Source organism: Pleurodeles waltl, chromosome 8 (genome assembly GCF_031143425.1).
Source record: "Pleurodeles waltl isolate 20211129_DDA chromosome 8, aPleWal1.hap1.20221129, whole genome shotgun sequence".
Classification (NCBI taxonomy): Eukaryota; Metazoa; Chordata; class Amphibia; order Caudata; family Salamandridae; genus Pleurodeles; species Pleurodeles waltl.
Window position 1 is genome coordinate 769,156,225 of NC_090447.1, and position 18,539 is coordinate 769,174,763.

The 18,539-nt window shown below is 43.8% G+C and overlaps 1 protein-coding gene across 3 annotated transcripts in view; it reads left to right on the forward strand.

The window, feature by feature from the left end:
• Window positions 1-11,588: 11,588 nt before the first annotated feature.
• The window catches only part of PHKA2 (phosphorylase kinase regulatory subunit alpha 2), a 512,688-nt gene continuing 505,737 nt past the window's right edge, over window positions 11,589-18,539 (forward strand). For all 3 annotated transcript variants that reach the window (XM_069205013.1, XM_069205014.1, XM_069205015.1), the window contains exons 1-2: window positions 11,589-12,039; window positions 13,524-13,731. In XM_069205013.1, coding sequence (XP_069061114.1) covers window positions 13,654-13,731 — 78 coding nt within the window. In that variant the 5' untranslated portion in view covers window positions 11,589-12,039; window positions 13,524-13,653. The remainder of the gene's footprint in view (window positions 12,040-13,523; window positions 13,732-18,539) is intronic.

An 18,539-nucleotide genomic window follows, 5' to 3' on the forward strand; every position in this document is an offset into this window, starting at 1 on the left:
CACTCTCAAGCTCTGATAAACCTGCTGAGGTGAGGGTTTTTTCAAAGATGTAGGCAACAGTATAAGAGCCTCCTAATTCAAAGAAGCTGATGCTCCAAAATGCTCTCTGGGCAGAACTGAGAGAGACCTCTATTGCAAAAAAATACTAAGAGGTTCTGGGAACTTGTCACACACATGGAGAAGGAGTAGTAAACACGTTAGATTACCACATTGGCCCTGCAGCCTGGGTAAAGCACTTCAGCGCCCTATATAGTGTTGCAAACAATGGCCCCTCTGATCTAAAGTTAGCATGGGAGGATCCTTATAAGAGTCATTCTACCATTAACATCTTAGCCCCAGAAGTGGAAAGAGCACGAGAGGCATGAAGAAGTATAAAGCACCAGGCCCTGACGTAGTGCCTACCTACATCTATCTGGGGAAATCCTTTCTTTGGGCTACAGTCCTTGCTAAAATATTAAATTTGTCCCTACCCTTCAATAATGTTCTACCCTTCTGACGCTCAGCTATTCTTGTACCTATATTTAAGAAGGGCAACGTGGCAGCCCCTCTAACTACCAGCCAATCTCCCTCCTGGAGAATGCTGGAACAATTCTTGTGAAAGTCCTATTAAACAGGCTGCATAGTTGGGTGGACAGCCAGAATATCCCAACTTGTGCCTAAACTGGTTTTGGATCATGGATGGGTACCACTGGCCAAGCAGTATGACTACTTATGATCTTGTATAAGTACATAGTTAAAAGGAAATCCTCACTGTATTTAATTTTCATGGAGCTGGATGAACCTTCTGATTTAGTTGATCGAGAAATGTTGTGAAGATCACTGATAGACCAGAGGGCTGATACTACCCTGGTGAGGGCAACAATGGTACTACATAAGTTAATACTGCCAAGGTTTGGTATGGACAGTTGGCGTGTGCACGGGTCTTTTCTTTAGAAAAGGGTGTACTGTAAGGATGTGTGCTATCGTCTCTATTCTTGGAATATCTACTGGAAGAACTCTTAGATGTCCCTATTATTATAGCTAGAAGTAGGGTCCTGATATTATTATTTACCAATGATGCAGTACTAATGGTGCAGAGGCGCAACTCATAGGTTATTAACGCGGTTCGTAGAGTACTGCCATAGGTAATCACTGACCATCAATTGCACCAAAACAAAGAGCCTGTTCTTGAGCCCATCCACTAGCTTCAAACGGAAGCTAATGACGGACAGTGTGCCCATCAAGACGTACGACCATTTGGGGATATGGTTCATTGAGAAACTGCAAAGGAAGAGCCATATAAAGAAGGCACCTGCAGCCGTGAGCAGGTCTTCGGTGCAATTTTAAAGTTTAGATACAAGGCAGGCGCTAAGAGTATCTGCATTATCCTGAAAATCTACAAACAAAAGGACCTGATTAAAGAACGCTACTTTGTGTATAAGAAGGTGAAGAAGCTCTCTATGATAAGATCAGGAACTATAATGGGTAGTTATTTTAGCACAGATCACAGCCCTTCTTGCAAGTTTTACTTGGACTCGATCTACCCTGAGCACAAGTGTACATTATATGTTACTCGACGACCAGGGAATACCTAGTCAGATGCTTACGGCTCGAGGCAGATGTTGAATACGGTGACTGTAAATTTGGGAGGGGAAGGATAATCTAATACACTATCTGTTGTTTTGCACAAAATATGATCTTCCACGTAGGAAATGGCTTTTACTGCTTTTTAGATTATACAGGATCAAAAGTGTCAAGCTGGCATTGCTGTTTTATCTTAGAACAGATGACAAGTACATTCTTAACACCATTGCTTTGTATTTATGGGTGGCTTGGGCATTCTTGCAGGAACTCTCAGCTGTCTTAGGAGTTTAACTTTGTTCAAGTTAGAATATCTACAACTGAGGGTTTAATGCTGTGTGCGTCCTTCACAGGTTCTTATACATATGCTCTTTTACGAGGACGTTGATGTGTAGTGGCCGATCTTCTGGGTACTACTGCTGACATACTATACATTGACAACTCACTTATCCGCCTGTATTTCATTTGTTTCATGCATATATGTATTGCATATTGAAGTATTAATTATTTGCTTTTAAATGGGATATTTAGTGCAGAGTGTTTTCTTCTTTTGCTGCTTGTGTTTCCTCCCCATGTTTTATATGTACGCACTATTTATAGGGTGTTGATTTGTTGCTGTTGATCATACAACCAGTATTGGTTATGAGCTTAGGTCCACAACCCGCAGATTGATTGTATTATATAGGTTTTATGTCTCAATGCATTTTGTACTCATACATTAATACATTTTATGACAAGACCGGAGGCTCCTATTATGCATTTCTTTTCTTATTTTATTAAACAGCAGCTGCAGTCAAGAACTACAATTCCCATGAGGCAACGAAAAAGTGGCCAATGGGAAGCAAGCTGTAGTCAAGGTAACACACCAATCACCGATAGAATAGCCCTATAATACATATCTTGACTGAGAACAGCTCTTTTTTTCTTGCTGCTCGCAGTCAAGATAAGTATTTCTTTCTTTATTCTCTATACATTAAATTGTATGTATGTTATGCTTCATTAGTGGTTCCTCGCTTGTTTGCTGTAAGTTTTACGCGTGTTATCGCATCGCACTCCATACCCTTCGTTCAGTCGGCTTGTAGCCGCATTTTATTTCCCCGCGCGCGCTGCCTAATGTTCGTTTTCTTCTGTTGATTCCTCAGCACGACCGCCATTTTACACGGCGATCGCACTGAAGAGTCGGATATCGAGTTTCTTTTGCCTCACCTGTGACCAAAGTGTTTTCTGCTCCCTTTCGGGCTGCCGGTTCCGGTTTTGAGCACCCGGACCTTCCGACGGCTTCTGAGGGGCCGTCTATTCCCATCAGTTCATTTCCTGGTGCCTGTTTTCCCCGCCCAGTGGCGGAGTTTAGTCTCTCCAGCCGGCCTGAGGGAAAAAATTAACCCCATCAGCTCCATTCCCTATTCCAGCCAGTTTATACCTATAAATTCTGTTTAACATGGATAGCTCCCCATTTTCCCATGCTGCCACAGAGGAGGAAGAAATGATTAAGGAAAATCTCATTTATTTTATCCAGTCTTCAGTGGAACAAGCAGTCTCTGCTCCTATCGATAAATTATCAAAGACATAAGAGAATTCAGTTGTACAATTAATGTCTAAGACGATGTTGGCCCACTCTGCGGGGGAAAGCAGAGCGTCGAGGAATTTAAAAAAATAAAACAACACTTTTGAATAGTGAGGATTCCCGACACACAAGGCGGAAGACGCGGTTCCTCAAAGGCCTCCCTTAAGGGAGAAAATACTTTTTTAAAAATCGTCAAAAAAAATGCGCAACTATAACACATTACGCCCATTGTAATTTCAAAAATGTTGGACTCTGACGATGATGATGCGCGTGATTATTATCCGGATTCGTATCTTTCCGACAAAGACAATAGAGACTCCGTCTCTTCTTCTCCTCCTCCTAAAAAAGCGAAAACTCAAACCCTTTTCGGTTCCAAAACAAGTAGAGTTTTTGACTCTGAGGGTGAACCCATGTTCAATCCCAATGACATTCAGCACCCGCTCTCTACCAAGTGGTTGCCTGCGGATCATGTGGCTGAATATCTAACTTCTAAGTTATGCCAGGTGAAACAGGTCAGGCCAAAGCTCAGGTCAGAGTGTCCACGTCCCTCCCTTCCTTCAAAGATCACAACTACTCCCGTTATAGACACTTCCTCATTACCTTCTTTCCCAAATTTCGAAAGGATCCTCGAAAGGGAGTTGACAAGGCCTGGTCTACCTGCCAGGATAAACCTTTGGATGTGGCGGGCCCCTTAGCCCGTATTTTTGATATGGCGGAGGCAGCCCGCTTGGACAATGCTATCCTGGATCCCGCTGAATTGTCATTGTGGGTACAACGAGCCGTTTGTTTATTAGGGAACGCTAATTGCGCCATAACCCACGAGCGTAGGAAAGGATTGTTACTCAAGTTGGATCCTAAGCTTGTCAGTTTTGCAACCTCATACCCGGGAGTCAAAGCGGAAGGTTGCCTGTTTGGAGAATCGTTCATCAAAGAACTTAGTAAATACGTGGCCACGTTCGCTTCCCTGGACAAAGCCCAACAATCTTTGAAAAAGGTGTTTTCCAGTCTGGTTTTCTCCAGGGCCGGCAGAGGCAGGAACCGCTTTGCCAGCCGATCATACAGCAACCAAGGTTCCCGTGGTGCCTACGCCAATGCTTACCAGGAATTCAAACCTCAGTTTTACCCTCAGAAGAACGAGGATTCAGGAGCAGGTGCAGCCGAGGCTCCCGTTTCTCTTCTCAACCCGGTAAGTCATCCCTTTACTATTCTGGTGGGAGGTCGCCTGGCTTTTTTCCTTCCAAAATGGCAGTCTCTCACAGAAGATCCCTGGGTTTTGAACACAGTTCAGGGCTACACTGTAGAGCTTTATTCAGACCCTTTTCAGGCAGTCTTCCCTCATCCGCCCCAATTCTCGTTGGAAATGGAAAACATGATTTCCATGGAAGTTCAATCTCTTCTCCAAAAGCGAGCTAGTGTCCCTTGTTCCCTCGATCCCTTGGGGTTTGTCAGTTCAGTCTTTCTAGTTCAGAAGAAAAACAAGAAGATGCATCCGGTGATCAATCTCAAATCCTTCTACCAATTTGTAATTTACCGTCACTTCAAGATGGAAACCATCCTTCATCTCAGGGATTCGCTTCTTCAAGGCGATTGGATGGTTCGTTTAGATCTCCAGGATGCTTATCTCACGGTGCCCATGCATCCAACTTCAAGAAAGTTTTTGCAGTTCCAATGGCACGGTCAAATGTATCACTTTTTGTCCCTTTAGTTCGGCCTGTCTTCCACCCCTTGGTGTTTCATAAAACTTATGAAACTGGTAGTAGCGTCCCTCAGAGCTCAGGGAGTCAGACTAATTATCTACCTAGATGACATCCTTCTTATGAACCAAAATCACTCAACCCTTCTCCATCACGTTCATTTAGCCTCTTTGCTTCTATCCGATCTAGGTTTTATTATCAACAATGAGAAATCTTCCCTGATTCCAGTCCAAAGAATCGAGTTCTTAGGTTTCCTAGTGGATTCTGTGTCCGCCATTCTTCTTCTTCCTTCGGCAAATCAGAAATTCTTCAGACTTTACGCAGTTCTCGCCTTTCAATCAGGTCCCTAGCAAGAATAGTAGGCCTTCTATCCTCTTCAATTCAGGCCATCTTCCCAGGCCCATTACATTATCGAGCTCTCCAAAGACTAAAGATTCGTCATCTTCAAAAAGGGTTGGCTTATTCGGATCCTGTTATCCTAGATCAAGACTCGCGTACAGAATTGCAGTGGTGGATAGACCATTTAGACGCTTGGAACGGCAGGACTATCTTTGCGTCAGCCCCAGATCTTGTACTAGAATCAGATGCAAGTCTGCTGGGTTGGGGAGCCCGGTGTGGTCCAATCTCGACTGGAGGCACATGGTCTCTAGAGGAGTCCAAGTTGCACATAAATTGTTTAGAGATGCTTGCCAGGTCCTTTGCGATCAAAAGCCTTGCAACAGACAGAGTTTGTTGTTCAATTCTGCTCAGAATGGACAATATTTCAGCGGTTCGTTACATAAACCATTTAGGAGGAACAAAGTCCAAACCTTTAGCGGAATTAGAGAAAGGGTTTGGGGATTTTTGCCTTCAAAACAAAATTTCAGTCCAAGCAGAATACTTACCAGGCAATCTCAATACGGTGGCAGATTGGCATTCTCATCATTTTCGAGATTCAAGCGACTGGAAACTTCATTGCAGCGTTTTCCAGTCCATCTTCGGCAGATGGGGGCCTTTTCGTGTAGATCTTTTCGCATCCCACCTCAATACGCAACTTCCGCAGTTCTTCAGCTGGCGCCGAATACTGCGCTTTTTCTTAGGAATGGTCAACCTCCCTCAACTATGCTTTCCCTCCTTTCATGTTGATTGTGCATCTACGAGCGCAGGTTCATCGTCAACAGGCTACATTAGTTCTAGGTGCTCCCTTTTGGTAGTCTCAAGTATGGTTTCCCACTCTTCTGGAACTATCAATCAAACCCCCTTTTCTTATCCCTTCCTTCCCAGATCTACTCTTCAGTCCCCTCGGTCTTCCTCATCCCCTCATCCTAGACAATGTCCTAACCCTTTCAGTATGGAAAATCTCAGGGAATCCCACTCTTTCCCTTCTATTTCGGCAGAGGCTTCAAACCTCATCGAGCTTTCTTGGGCTCCTGGAACAAAAAAGGTGTATAAATCAGTTTGGTCTCTCTGGCATAGCTTGTGTCTGGGAAAACATATTGATCCCGTTACAGCAGATGTAACTTTCGTAGTCAATTTTCTTGCAGCAAAAGATAGCAAAGGTAAGACTTATTGTACTATTAACTCATATTGGTCAGCTATATCTTCTTCACACGTTTTCAGCAACAGAAAACCAATCGGAGAGCATCCTTTGGTGTGTCGCCTTTTAAAGGGAGTAACATTTTCTAATCCTCCTAAACCTAAATATAGTTCTTTATGGGATGTAAATGTTGTCTTTAATTTGTTTTTGTCTTGGCCGGACAATGATTCCCTACCTCTAAAAAGATTATCGGCCAAGTTAGCCATGTTGTTGTGCCTCGTTTCGTTTAAACGTCTTTCTGATGTTAGAGCCCTAGACATTACACCACGATCTTTTACTCCAACAGGTGTTCTATTCAATGTTCACAGACGTACAAAAACTGGTCTTTCCTCAGTTTTTTATCCTTATTTTCCAGACCTCCCCAAATTATGCGTTGGCCAGTATTTAAAGTTTTATGAGCATCAGACAGACGATTTGAGGACTTCTTCCTCGTCACAACTCCTGATTTCTTTCAGGAATCCTTACAAACCTGTCTCCTCTCCTACTCTAGCTCATTGGGTCAGATGGATTACGAACCTGGCAGGTATTGATACGTCCGCTTTCGGGGCTCATTCCGCTAGGGGAGCTATGGCTTCCAAAGCTTTTTGGGCTGGCTCCCGTCTGGAGGACATTCTCAGATCGGTTGACTGGTCTAATGATAATGTGTTCAGAATGTTTTATTGCAAGCCTGTTCACCATGCTTCTCTAGATGTTATTGATTTGCTTTAAAATAGCATAATAGGAGGCTCCGGTCTTGTCATAAAATGTAGATTTTCCTAGTAAATTTATGAAGGAAAGTCTTAATTTTATTAAAGACACAGAGGCGAGTATTATCCCACCTCTACAAATTATTTTTGTTCTCTCCCAGCAACATCTTCAACAACTTCACAAACTTCCTCTTAAGGATTTCAACGTTCACCACCACGTTTATGGTACAGCCTATCCTAGGGCGTTCGTTTCCAAGTTTCAAGATCCCAGGGTCCAAGATAGTCCAAGTTCCATATCTGGACTTTTGATGGTGGTTCAAGAACTTTTGTCGGTGTTCATGGCATTATGTATTTGTTGTTCTATTATTCCACTGTTTACCTCTTAAGCTTGCATAAGAAAAGAGGGCTGTTCTCAGTCAAGATATGTATTATAGGGCTATTCTATTGGTGATTGGTGTGTTACCTTGACTACAGCTTACTTCCCATTGGCCACTTTTTCGTTGCCTCATGGGAATTGTAGTTCTTGACTGCAGCTGCTGTTTAATAAAATAAGAAAAGAAATGCATAATACTCGCCTCTGTGTCTTTAATAAAATTAAGACTTTCCTTCATAAATTTACTAGGAAAATCTACATTGTTTTTATTTGCTGTAAGGCTGAAAGCTAAAACAATAAACATAATTAACATATCAGCTCAGGGGCTTTGGCACAGTTGGGAAGCAGAACAGTTCTTCCAATATTGGGAATTACCAGCAGTATGGAGAGCTCTGCAGATTATTCAACACAGATCGGGGCCGGGTGATTTACTTTGATAATACTCGCAAACAATACGGTCACAAAAGCTTCCCTGGACTATTAATTTTGCAAGAAATCTCAGGCTTTGTATCAAACACCCTTTTGATATTTTCCTGGGTAGTGAAGACTAGTCTTTTCTGGAGGGCGGTTAATATCCATGGAATTCACAATGTTCAGGCACACAAGCTAAATCACGTTTTTCTGAGTTCTCGGGATTTTATCCTTAATTAGCTAGTTTTTCAAGATATCTGCTTCAAATGGGCTTACCACGAGAAGAACGTGGCTCCCTCTTCTTTTATCAGTGGAGAAAGCATAGATTCTACCAGTATCTCTTCCTCTCCTGGTTCATTAAATTCTGCCTAGGCAGTCCTTTCAGCACCTGCAACTATCTGTGTGAGATTGAGAAGGAGGCTATCCTGAAGATGGGTCTGCCTCTTCCTGCTCTAATTAGGCATCTAAAACCTAAATAAGATCATTGGGCCTTGAATCAGTAGATATTGTAAGAGTTCAATGGTCAGAGATAAGGGCTTTCAGGGATCCCTGGAGATTTTTTTTTTTAATCATTGGCACAGAGGCCTTCATTACGGGTTTGACGGGCAGGAAAGCCTGTCCGTCAAACTCCTGACAGGGTGGCTGCCATCATAGTGGCGACCACCCAGCTGGACCTATTAAGTGTTTCGCACAAGGCCGGCGGGAGGAAACCAAGGTTTCCACCCACTGGCCTAGCGGGAAACAGGCGGCAGCATTGTCTCCACCTTGTTACCAAGCTGGCAGCAATGCTGTCGCCTGCAGGGTGCACCAGCACCCCTGCATTTTACCTGTCTGCACAGCAGACAGTGCGTCAGTGCTGGGCAGGGGGACCCCTGCACTGCTCATGCCACGGGCCTGGGCAATGCAGGGGCCCCCCTGGGGCCCCTGCACCTGTTCTCTGCCAGCCTTTTCATGGAGGTGAAACTGCCATGAAAAGACTGGTGGAGAACAAGGTCGTAATCTGCAGGGCAGCGCTGCCCTGGCAGAGTACGATCTCTGCCACTGCCAGGCCGTTGAGTTCATGTATCCCGGAGGTGCTGGCAGTTGTTAAGATCTTAAATTAGGTATTTCTAGCATCCCTGGTACCTGCATTTACTATTGTACTTTTTTTAATCTTTGGAATCAGTTTCAGAAATGTGTTTTGCCTTCAAAGTACATCTTTTCTGGTAGCTGTTACCACAGCGTGGAAGACTGGGAAATTAGGCACTTTACAGTGCCACATCCTTAGCTTAAGATCTTTCAAGACAGAGATGTGTTGCCCTTGGGTCCTAAGTTTCTCCAAATTTTTTAAATATTCCTTTCAAAGTGAGCAGAAAATTATTCTTCCTTCATTGATGGACGACCTTTCCTCAGGCAGTTCAGTCCTTCTCCTTGATGTGAGGAGTCGTCTCAAGATGTGTTTGCAGAGAACAGCTGTCTTTAGGCAGTCAGACAGCTTATGTGTAAACTCTGCTTCAGCTAGAAGAGGATAGAATTCTGATGACACTACTCTCTAAAGATGTATCGAATGTGTCATTTATGTGGCCTATACAAATACTACATGGAGTGACCAAGGAATGTGTTTGCCCATTCAAGGAGGGGGGGGGACACTTTCTGGGCAGAACGGGCTGGTATTTCCATTACTAATATATGAAAGGTAGCTACTTGGGGGTCGTCTTCTCGGTTTATCTCTCACTACCGGCTCAATTTTGCACAGAATAACAAACTGAGTGTTGGTTCAAGTATTATCGGTAAAACCGCTTCCTTATAGTTTAGCTTGACCTATCATTATAAAGGTGGTCATTTTTTTCTGTTTCACTTAAGGATGTCATATTAAAATGTACTTTTGTTGTACTTTTGTTGGTTATTGCACCCTGCAGTGTCTGCTTATTTTTTCTGTATGTCTTTGTGAAATGTGTAAGGTCTATATGAAGGTATACTGCTTGGGTATATCCTCACTACGTAAGAATTGGGATGAAGGAGGAATTAGGGAGGTAATGTCTGGATTATTTACTGGTAATCTTCTTTACTCCGATTATTTTTCCCTTGTCCCAAAACATACAATTCTCCTGAGCCTCCTTTATTGTTACGATTATGTGCTTCTAAAGAATCTCAGGCGGTGGGTTACGAGGGAGAGTTGCTTATAGGAGGTCGTTCTACGGCGGATTCACTTAAATATTAAAATGTTTGTTAGGTGAATGGTTAGATTGGTTGCACAAGGTGATTTTTTCATTGTGTAATTAATGGAATGATGAAGGAATAGCTGGTGTAATGAAGATTACTTGTAAGCATTTGACAATAACAAAAATAAGTAGAATTCACTAATAAAGTAATTTGGAGTCGGACAAATTATTTAGAAGTGATACGGAAACAGCGTCAGAAGTGCCAAGTAAAAAAAGCATCACTGATTTTTTGCAATGTTACTCAAGGTCCAACTCCTCGAGGTCCCAAGAATCTCAAGACACGACCATATTTCTGGTATTCTTCTCTGCAAAAGGGTTGCAACCCAAACTGGCCTACGCCATCCTCTCGCCTTGTCTTCTTCCGCCTTGCCCTCCCCCAGTTTGTCTCAAGACACGACCATATTTCTCTGTTTGTCTGCTGACAATTCCAATGCGACTGCTGGTCCATGAGGCAGCATGCCCGCAATCTTGAATTGACTCCCACCACTGTGTTGTAGCCTGTGCATGAAACTTTAATACAAAAATGAGTGCTCACTGTTCCAGATTACCTGTATTGCGACTGAGAAGTGCAGGTTCTCTCCTACTAAAATATTTCGTAACTGCTAAGAAATGTAGATACTGCCCCTTTCAAATTAAACAAGTGCTGGTACGGAGAACCGGTGAGTACCTGCCCAGTTAAATGACTGGCTGTAGCATCTACTGCCTCCAGCTCAAGGTTCTCAGCCGGCTATGTCCTGTCTGAAACGACCCCCGCCAATGCCAACTCCACGGAGCACAGACTGCTGAGCTAATACGATGGCACCCCATCCCGGCAACGAGACACTTTCCACAAGCAAGGACCCGCTTTATAGAAGTGGCACTAAGGCCCCTGGCTTGAACCCCTCCCGTTCTTGACAAAGAGTGGGCCGCTACCCGAAACAAGGGCGTAGTCACCCGCAGTTGTGTTGCTTTGTTCTGTCTGCAGCGGGTGAAGTTCCCTTTCATGTGCCACTGTCCTTCACGGTCTTTTCAATCACTTTATACTGGCTGCTTAGCGACCCACACCAAGGCAGCAACCCCCGCCGGTGTGCGGTACTGCGGGTGGATCGTGCCTTCGAGAGAAAAAGGGAACGCTCTTCCGGTGTAACAAGTAAGGTCTTTTTCAGACAGTATTTTCGGATGTCTTTGTCTTGGAACGGGTCACTTTTTAGCCAATCGAAGGGTTTGTGAGGAACAAAACCACAAATTGTCCCCTAGTCCCGCCCCTTACTATCAATCAGTTTAAAACAAGCTTTCTGAAAACCGCTTCTCTTGTTTTTATGTTAAAGCATGTTAGAGTCGGAAGCCGAGCAGAGGCAAAAGGTTACGTGGTAGCAGGAGCCATATAGCATGCCCCCCGCTTTACCAGATCAGGATGGGTGGGTAAGTAAGTCAGGCTCATCAATTTCCGGGTTCACCTACTCCTAACATGGCTGCCTGCGCAGACACGGAAGATCCTACTATTATTTTGAGGTGCGTTCTAGTGTTTTAGATGCATAATTTGCGAGATTTTTATTCTGACCTTCTGATCACGGCTCTGAAATTTACCAGCAGACTGTTTTACATCCCCGTTTGAAACAGAGCAGGTGATCTGCGCGTTCCTCCCTTTAGATCGACCATGAATATAGACGCGGCCGGGCAGCCAGTGGCGGAGCGAGCTGTCAAGATGACAACATGCAAATAACCAGCCCAAGCCCTCTGCTTGCACAACCGCATTTCCATTGCTTTCTCAGATCCGCCTGCAGGGCCTCTCTGCTCAGTCGGTGTATCACAGCAATGGGAAGCTGAAGCGTAGGTACTGGGGGGAGGAATATGACAGGAGTTGTGGTGAACACAGCGCTTCCTTCTCCCAAAGCACTACTTCATTCTTGGATCCCGAATGCAAAAGTGGATCTTTATATATCCGCACACGGTGAGGGTGCCCGCGGCTATTCTGCAGCCTCATTTCACCCACAGGTACGGTTATGGCTATGTATGAATAATAAGACAATAATAATAAGAAGAAATGTTCTTCCCTTTTGATTTTTTTTCAGAAGAAACTGCTTGGTGGCTTAAGAATGTGCAACTTGTGCCAACCGGAGAGTAGGAAATTACTCTGATTTGTAACTGTATTAGACAATACTAATGTTACTAGTGCTTAAATGGTGGGTTGGTACCTCCAGGTTATCACATGACCCTCGCTAGAAGGGATATAAAAGTGTACCTCTAAACTCTGTCTTGTGTGATGGAACCGGTATTGGTTTAAAGCGCTCCATTACCTTCGGGTTAAGTTCGCGCTATATCAAACTGCAAACAAAAAAGCCTCTCAAATGTCCTTAATGCTTTTGGATGGATCCAAGAATCCGCAGTTCGTTTTTTTGTCGCGTTAGGGTCAGTGGCCCTCTGCTCTAATCCCAGATTTGCAGCTCTCGTCAGCAGCATAAAACTCATTTTAGATGGCGGCGAGACTGCGCTGTCTGCTGCATCCTCGTGTACCATGTGCACCTGTTACAAGGTGTGAGGAGATGGTGTCATGACATCCTCGGGCCGTACGCTAGGCTGTGATGCCTAACAGTAAGCAGAGAGTAGAGTCTGCCCCATCCGTGTCACAGTGAATGTGACATGCAAACAGGCGCACACACGTGGCGTAGTGCAATGTTCCAATGTAAACAGTCACGTGGTTTACAGTGCGGCTACTTAATGTATTTTGTTAAAACGCCTTTACAGGTTCATGTGTTAGAAGCTGCCCATACATGCGATGTCATGGAATACATAAGTTACATTATAATGTACGTACAACATCTACATGTATTATTAAAAGTTTACATACAGACGTTGCAGTATACACACGCACGATGTCTATGGAAACAGTATTGTTACAGCCCATACAATGTGTACACGCATAAAATGTTACGCGTCCACACATTCACGTTGCATAGTATGAATACAGATAAATGCTATTTTGTGTAGTCGCTTACGTTATTTACTGTGCACAATTTAACAATGCATGCACGCAGATGGCGTTCTGTATGCACGCACATCTTATGTTACAATGTATACAGTGCACACAAAATATTACAGCAGGAACATACTCATTACATACTGTTTACAATGTCACGCCACGTGTACACAGGTTTCTAAGCATTCACACATGGTATAAGTGTAGCCACTTGATGTAGAACAGTAACTACCTGTTCATGGTGTTAGGGTGTTTTACACGTGATGATACAGCGTGTACCTACAGCTAATGTTAAATATAGTGTATTCACTGTTTGTTGCGTGCACAAAGACGCATATTGTTGCAACACACACATATATATCATACAGTGGGCTCAAGCACATGCCATGTTCCAGTCTGTGCACCACCATGTGTAGTGTTTTGTTCTGCTGCCTGCGCGTTGCGGTCCAGTGAGGCCCAAGTTGCTCTCCACTGACAGCTGTGTTGTTTATTTTGGACCCAGGGCATCAGCTGGTGGAATGCCAGGCACCCTGTGTGAATGAACGCCGGCAGCTCAGGCTTCAGCGAGACACTGCTTTGTGCTGATAGAAGGAAGAGCAGGGGGAGGAAAAAGGGAGTCCAGCGCCGAGGACATGAGGAGTAGGAGCAATTCTGGAGTCCGACTAGATGGCTATGCCCGGCTGGTGCAGCAGACCATTCTGTGTCAGCAGGTGAGTGGCTTTTGCAAATATTGTCGTCAGAGTTATTCGCTTTTCATAATCACGTTCATCAGGATAGGCTGCGTCTGTTGATATGACACACAACGTTGTTGGAGGACATATTCGCGCCGGTGTCCTGCGTGGGTCATATGATGTGTCTGTAATCATGCACTGTTATTATTAACATTATTTTGGTGTTGAGAGTAGGCGCAGGGTCTAGTGTAGTTCACATGAGAGCTGCGTTTTAAAGTTTTCAATTTTTTTAAGCGGCCTTTATGCAGGAGTAGGCATTGGGTAGCAGGTTTTCCCTTGAGCCCCACGGCAATCAAGGAAACAGGCTCCGCGTCACCCGGGTTAGTAGTAAGAGCGCTATAATTGCTGTTCAGTGGTCCCCTGCGGCTTTGGCCCTGGTGCCATAGTATCTGCTGCACCACTGATAGCTACGTCGAGGGTAGCAGATGCTGTCGTTTGCATTTAAAACAGGGTTGCAGTTTCTCAAAATGTAGATTACTTGAATATGAGGATCATAAAGGTTCTGCAACTTTTTAACTCCTTTATTCCAATTCCACCTCTGTAGCCAGCCCTTCCAGTTCTAAGAACGTTGCTTGATTTTTGCCACTGCCCTCCGTTTAAGCCCATGCGTCATTGTCAGAGGCTTACTGCCCATGACTTCTCTGGTAAAGTTTAAGTGGCACAGCGTGCATTGGAGGTCAGAAGGAGAAATGTAGCTGCATGCCCGAGGTCACTTTCAACTCCCAGACACGGTTTCTGCATTGCTGGCTTTAAAGATGTTTCACTCCTATAGGCAGGGCCACTGGAATTATGCAGTTCTGCGGCTGCCACGTTTTCCACATAATCAATTATTTGCCTCGTTTCGCATGTAGTCCATCATCTGCTGCATAACCTGAAGATTTTAGTAAAAATGTATTCATAGCTCAAACAGATCAAAAGTTACTAAAAATCTAGTCCCCGTTCAGTGGAAAGCCCTTCGCAAAGGTTGACTGGTCACCACTTTTCAATTGCTTATTGCTGTATTTGGATGTTAAACTGGTACTAATATCATAAAATATTTGACTAGACACCGTTACCATGTGTAAAACTGTCAAAACTATGAAGTAATACTATCACAAAATATGCCAGATTACACTGCATAATTTTACTTTTCTTGCTGCATAATCTAGCCAAATCTGCCACATAAATTGGTACTCTGGCGCATAATTTAGTGGTCTTGTTTCTAGATGGTGCAGTATTACTTAGCTATCAGACATGTAAAATTGTCAAGTAGCCCGTGGCCATACCCTCTCTGCCCCCTCACTCCTCCAACACATCTCGAAAACGACAAAGATCTGTGATCTAATGCATTCACGTCAGGGCTTTGTGTTGGACTCCATGATCACATGTTGAGATCCTAGCATGTTCATTTACCTTTCATTTTCCTTTGGTCGATAGAATAAATATCATTGAGTTGGATAACAATAACATGCTTTTCAGCATGAAGATAGACACTGGTGAAAGTGTGTTTTACCTATTATACATGTGCATTATACCTTGTTTTATTGCCGCTTACTTCAGAACTTTAGGTATGCAAGCATTTAATTCAGGAACACCAAGCTTCCCTTCTTTTAGGAAGAGTAAGCTCTGCCTTTGTGACAGGACATCACAGCTCCACTGCCACGTTTCTTGCTCATGTTTAGGAAATGATGTGTTTCTGAAGGTTGAAGTTACAGATTCCGTGTATGAGGGAGTTAAGGCATTTAGTGTTACTTCAGTTCACTCTTATCTGCCTCATCACTCAATTGCCAAGAAAAGCCTGCTTTTTAGACGTCAAAGCAGGTCGAACGTCTCCAGGCACGAAGAGCTGAGCCAGCCCCTGGAAGTGGGCCTCGTGTGTTTTTGCTTCATGTACAGGGCTCCTCTGTTTTCTGCAGCGACACACGGGAAGCTGCTTTCCAGGAATTGCCTGGCACGCACAACTGGAGGGCCAGAGTATGTTCCTTAGGAGGCTGGAGATTTAGAACATTTTATTCTTAATTGTTTGGTGCTTTCATTTCACAATAATATACACATCACCGAAGAAACCTTACATCTCTGCAGAGCATTTGAGATTGTTCTTTTAGCTAAGGAAGAGGACATTGTGAAGGCCCACAAAATATTTCGCTATGTTCTGTACTGTACTGTAATTGTGCTGTTGTTCAAACCTTGTTGTTAAATAATACATTTGCCAAATGATGAGTGTAAAACCAATGCATGTTTCATAATGTTAAAAGGTGCACACACAGCATAGTCACCTGCTTAGAGTCTCAGTCTCCTTTTCCTTTAATATCTTTTTAATATTTTAAGTGCGAGGTCGTGGTACCATTGCTGATATATCGATTTATTTGTTTTTATATGTCAAGTCGTGTTATGTTATTTTACGTTATGTTATTTCAACAGATATTTGTTTAGCAGGGCTTTGCTTTTCGTGTGGTCGCGCAGTGATGAGTAGTTTGAGTACCTTCACTTTGTACGAGTACTACCATGTCGACTTACAGTGTTTGTTTCTTCAGGGCCCTATTCGAGCCCGATGTGTCCCCTTTGGGTTTCCTGTTGGTGAATGAGGGAATTTGGTTGTTGAATATTATGAATGTCATCTCTGAAGATGGTCCTAGGAAGCGCTTAATTTGTGCCTGTGGTTGCAGGTGGTAGACACCTATACTAATTTTGGGCGACTGGAACTTCTTTTTGGTTATTAAACTTTGACCCAGAGCAAGGTAGAGAAAAACACAAAATGGAGAAAGCACGAATCAGAGAAAGACAGAAATCAATGCTAAGATAGAAAGAAATATGAAAAAGAACCTGCAAGTGTGAAATAAGAAAGTGTTGGAGGTGGAAGAAAGAGGCATGAGGTGGAACAAGCTTGACTAGCAATTGTTTTATTTGGCAACCCTGCTATTACGCAGTGAAGCAGTGGGCTCCTAACTAAACAATTGGGTCCCTGCACTTAGTATTTTAAAATTAAGCACTGGTTCTTGGATTGAATGAATGTAGAGACTGAATGTTGTCAGTAGCCTGAGCAGATCTGATGTACACTTTAAGGCAGTGCCTGGAAGGTTGGACTGTGGGGAAATTCTTGCATTGAAATAGTATTTTTTCTGCTTTCTTAGTTGTTTTTTAAAACACTGTGGTGGTGGTTCCTATAAATATATTCAAAGGCGTTCGTCCATGCTTTTCTGAAAATCCTGGTAAATCTTTGTTGGTCTAGCTGATGATAGCCTTGGATTTCCTATGTTTAAGGTACAGCAATTTAGTTCAAACAGAGAAAATGTAAATATTTTTATTATCATAGCTTACTCTAGAAACGACATTCTGTATGCCATTCCATCCGTGTGCTAAGGGTACTGCAAGGACATGGCAATAAAAGTACCACCCGTGTCAAGTGTACAGACACAGCGTGACAGCAATAGTATGACCCACATCGAGCATACAGAGGCACTGTGGTGGTGCCAGCCCTCCCTGCACCAGGTATTTAGAAGCAATCTCCTCTGCAGCTGAACGATCTGTGCCAGGTGTAGAGAAAAAATATAACAGCCGCGCATTCTCTCTTCCATATGCACAGAAGCAATTAGGCAGTAACTCTGCATCTACACATATGCCGTATTACGTGAAGTGTCCTGGAACACAAAAGGCGTGTGTGTGTTGCTCGGAGCACTTTGATATTTCAGAAAAGGACGTGTACCACTTTTACAGTACAGATCGTGTATGGGCACTTATAGCACAGGGGAATCCTAAATGGGCTCTCCCTCATATGCTTGGGGGCATCGGCCCATGCAAACAAGGGAGACACTTTGCCTCAGAGCTTGCTTTTAATTATACACGTGGGTGCAGAGGTAAAGAGGTCATCAGGACACGCACTGAGTGTGCACCACAAAGAAGTGACGCAGAGTCGGTGCAACCCCCCGAGTGTGCCCCCGAAAAGGATGTCCTGTGGTCGCCCCCATGCAGGTGGGGCAGTCACCCACTGCACCTGCTTACAGGGAGCTCCCTCTCCGCCTTTGTAATGATGGCCGGATTGCCATCTGCAGATTGGAAGGCGGAGAGACTACTTCGAACAGTCAGTCTCCCTTTCACTAATGCCATCGCCTTGCTGGCAGCGTGTTATCTGTAACAAGACACACAGGCCAGGTTTGCGCCTGGCGCACTCATTTAAAGGGGCACTGCGGTGCAGACCAGGACAGTGCACCCTATAAATAATATGGTCCCAGTGTGTAGATATAGTGCAGCCTTGATTTATACAACCTGCGCCAGGTTACAGAAATGGTAAGACAACCGCCCCACTACTTGCAGCACTTGATTAGAAGCGGGGTACCAGCAGTATCATAACCTTCACAAGGTGTGTAGATATTCAGTGTCCGAAGCAGCAGTACCTGCAGGAGGTGTCCATAAAGAGTATGGCAGATGCCATACTACCTGCACACGGTGTACAAGATCAGTGGGATGGCAGCGATATTATTGGCTACATGAGGTGCAGAACTGATGTTTTAATTTAAAAATAAGTAAATCCCGGTGAGAAACTACTAGCAGGGCCACTGAGGGCACCCAATAGTGAAAAAGTGATTAATGGTGTTAGACCCGCCCCAGAGAGTGGGACTTGAGTACCCAAGACAAAGGTCACTTCGTTCTGGCAGATATGGCACCTGGCATATCCTGAAAGTACTTGTATGTTTAAAGATGGCCTCAAAGTACTTGTATGTTTAAAGATGGCCTCAAAGTACTTGTATGTTTAAAAATGTCTTTTTTAATGAGCTATTTTTATTTCCTTTGTTTATATTCATTAAAAACAT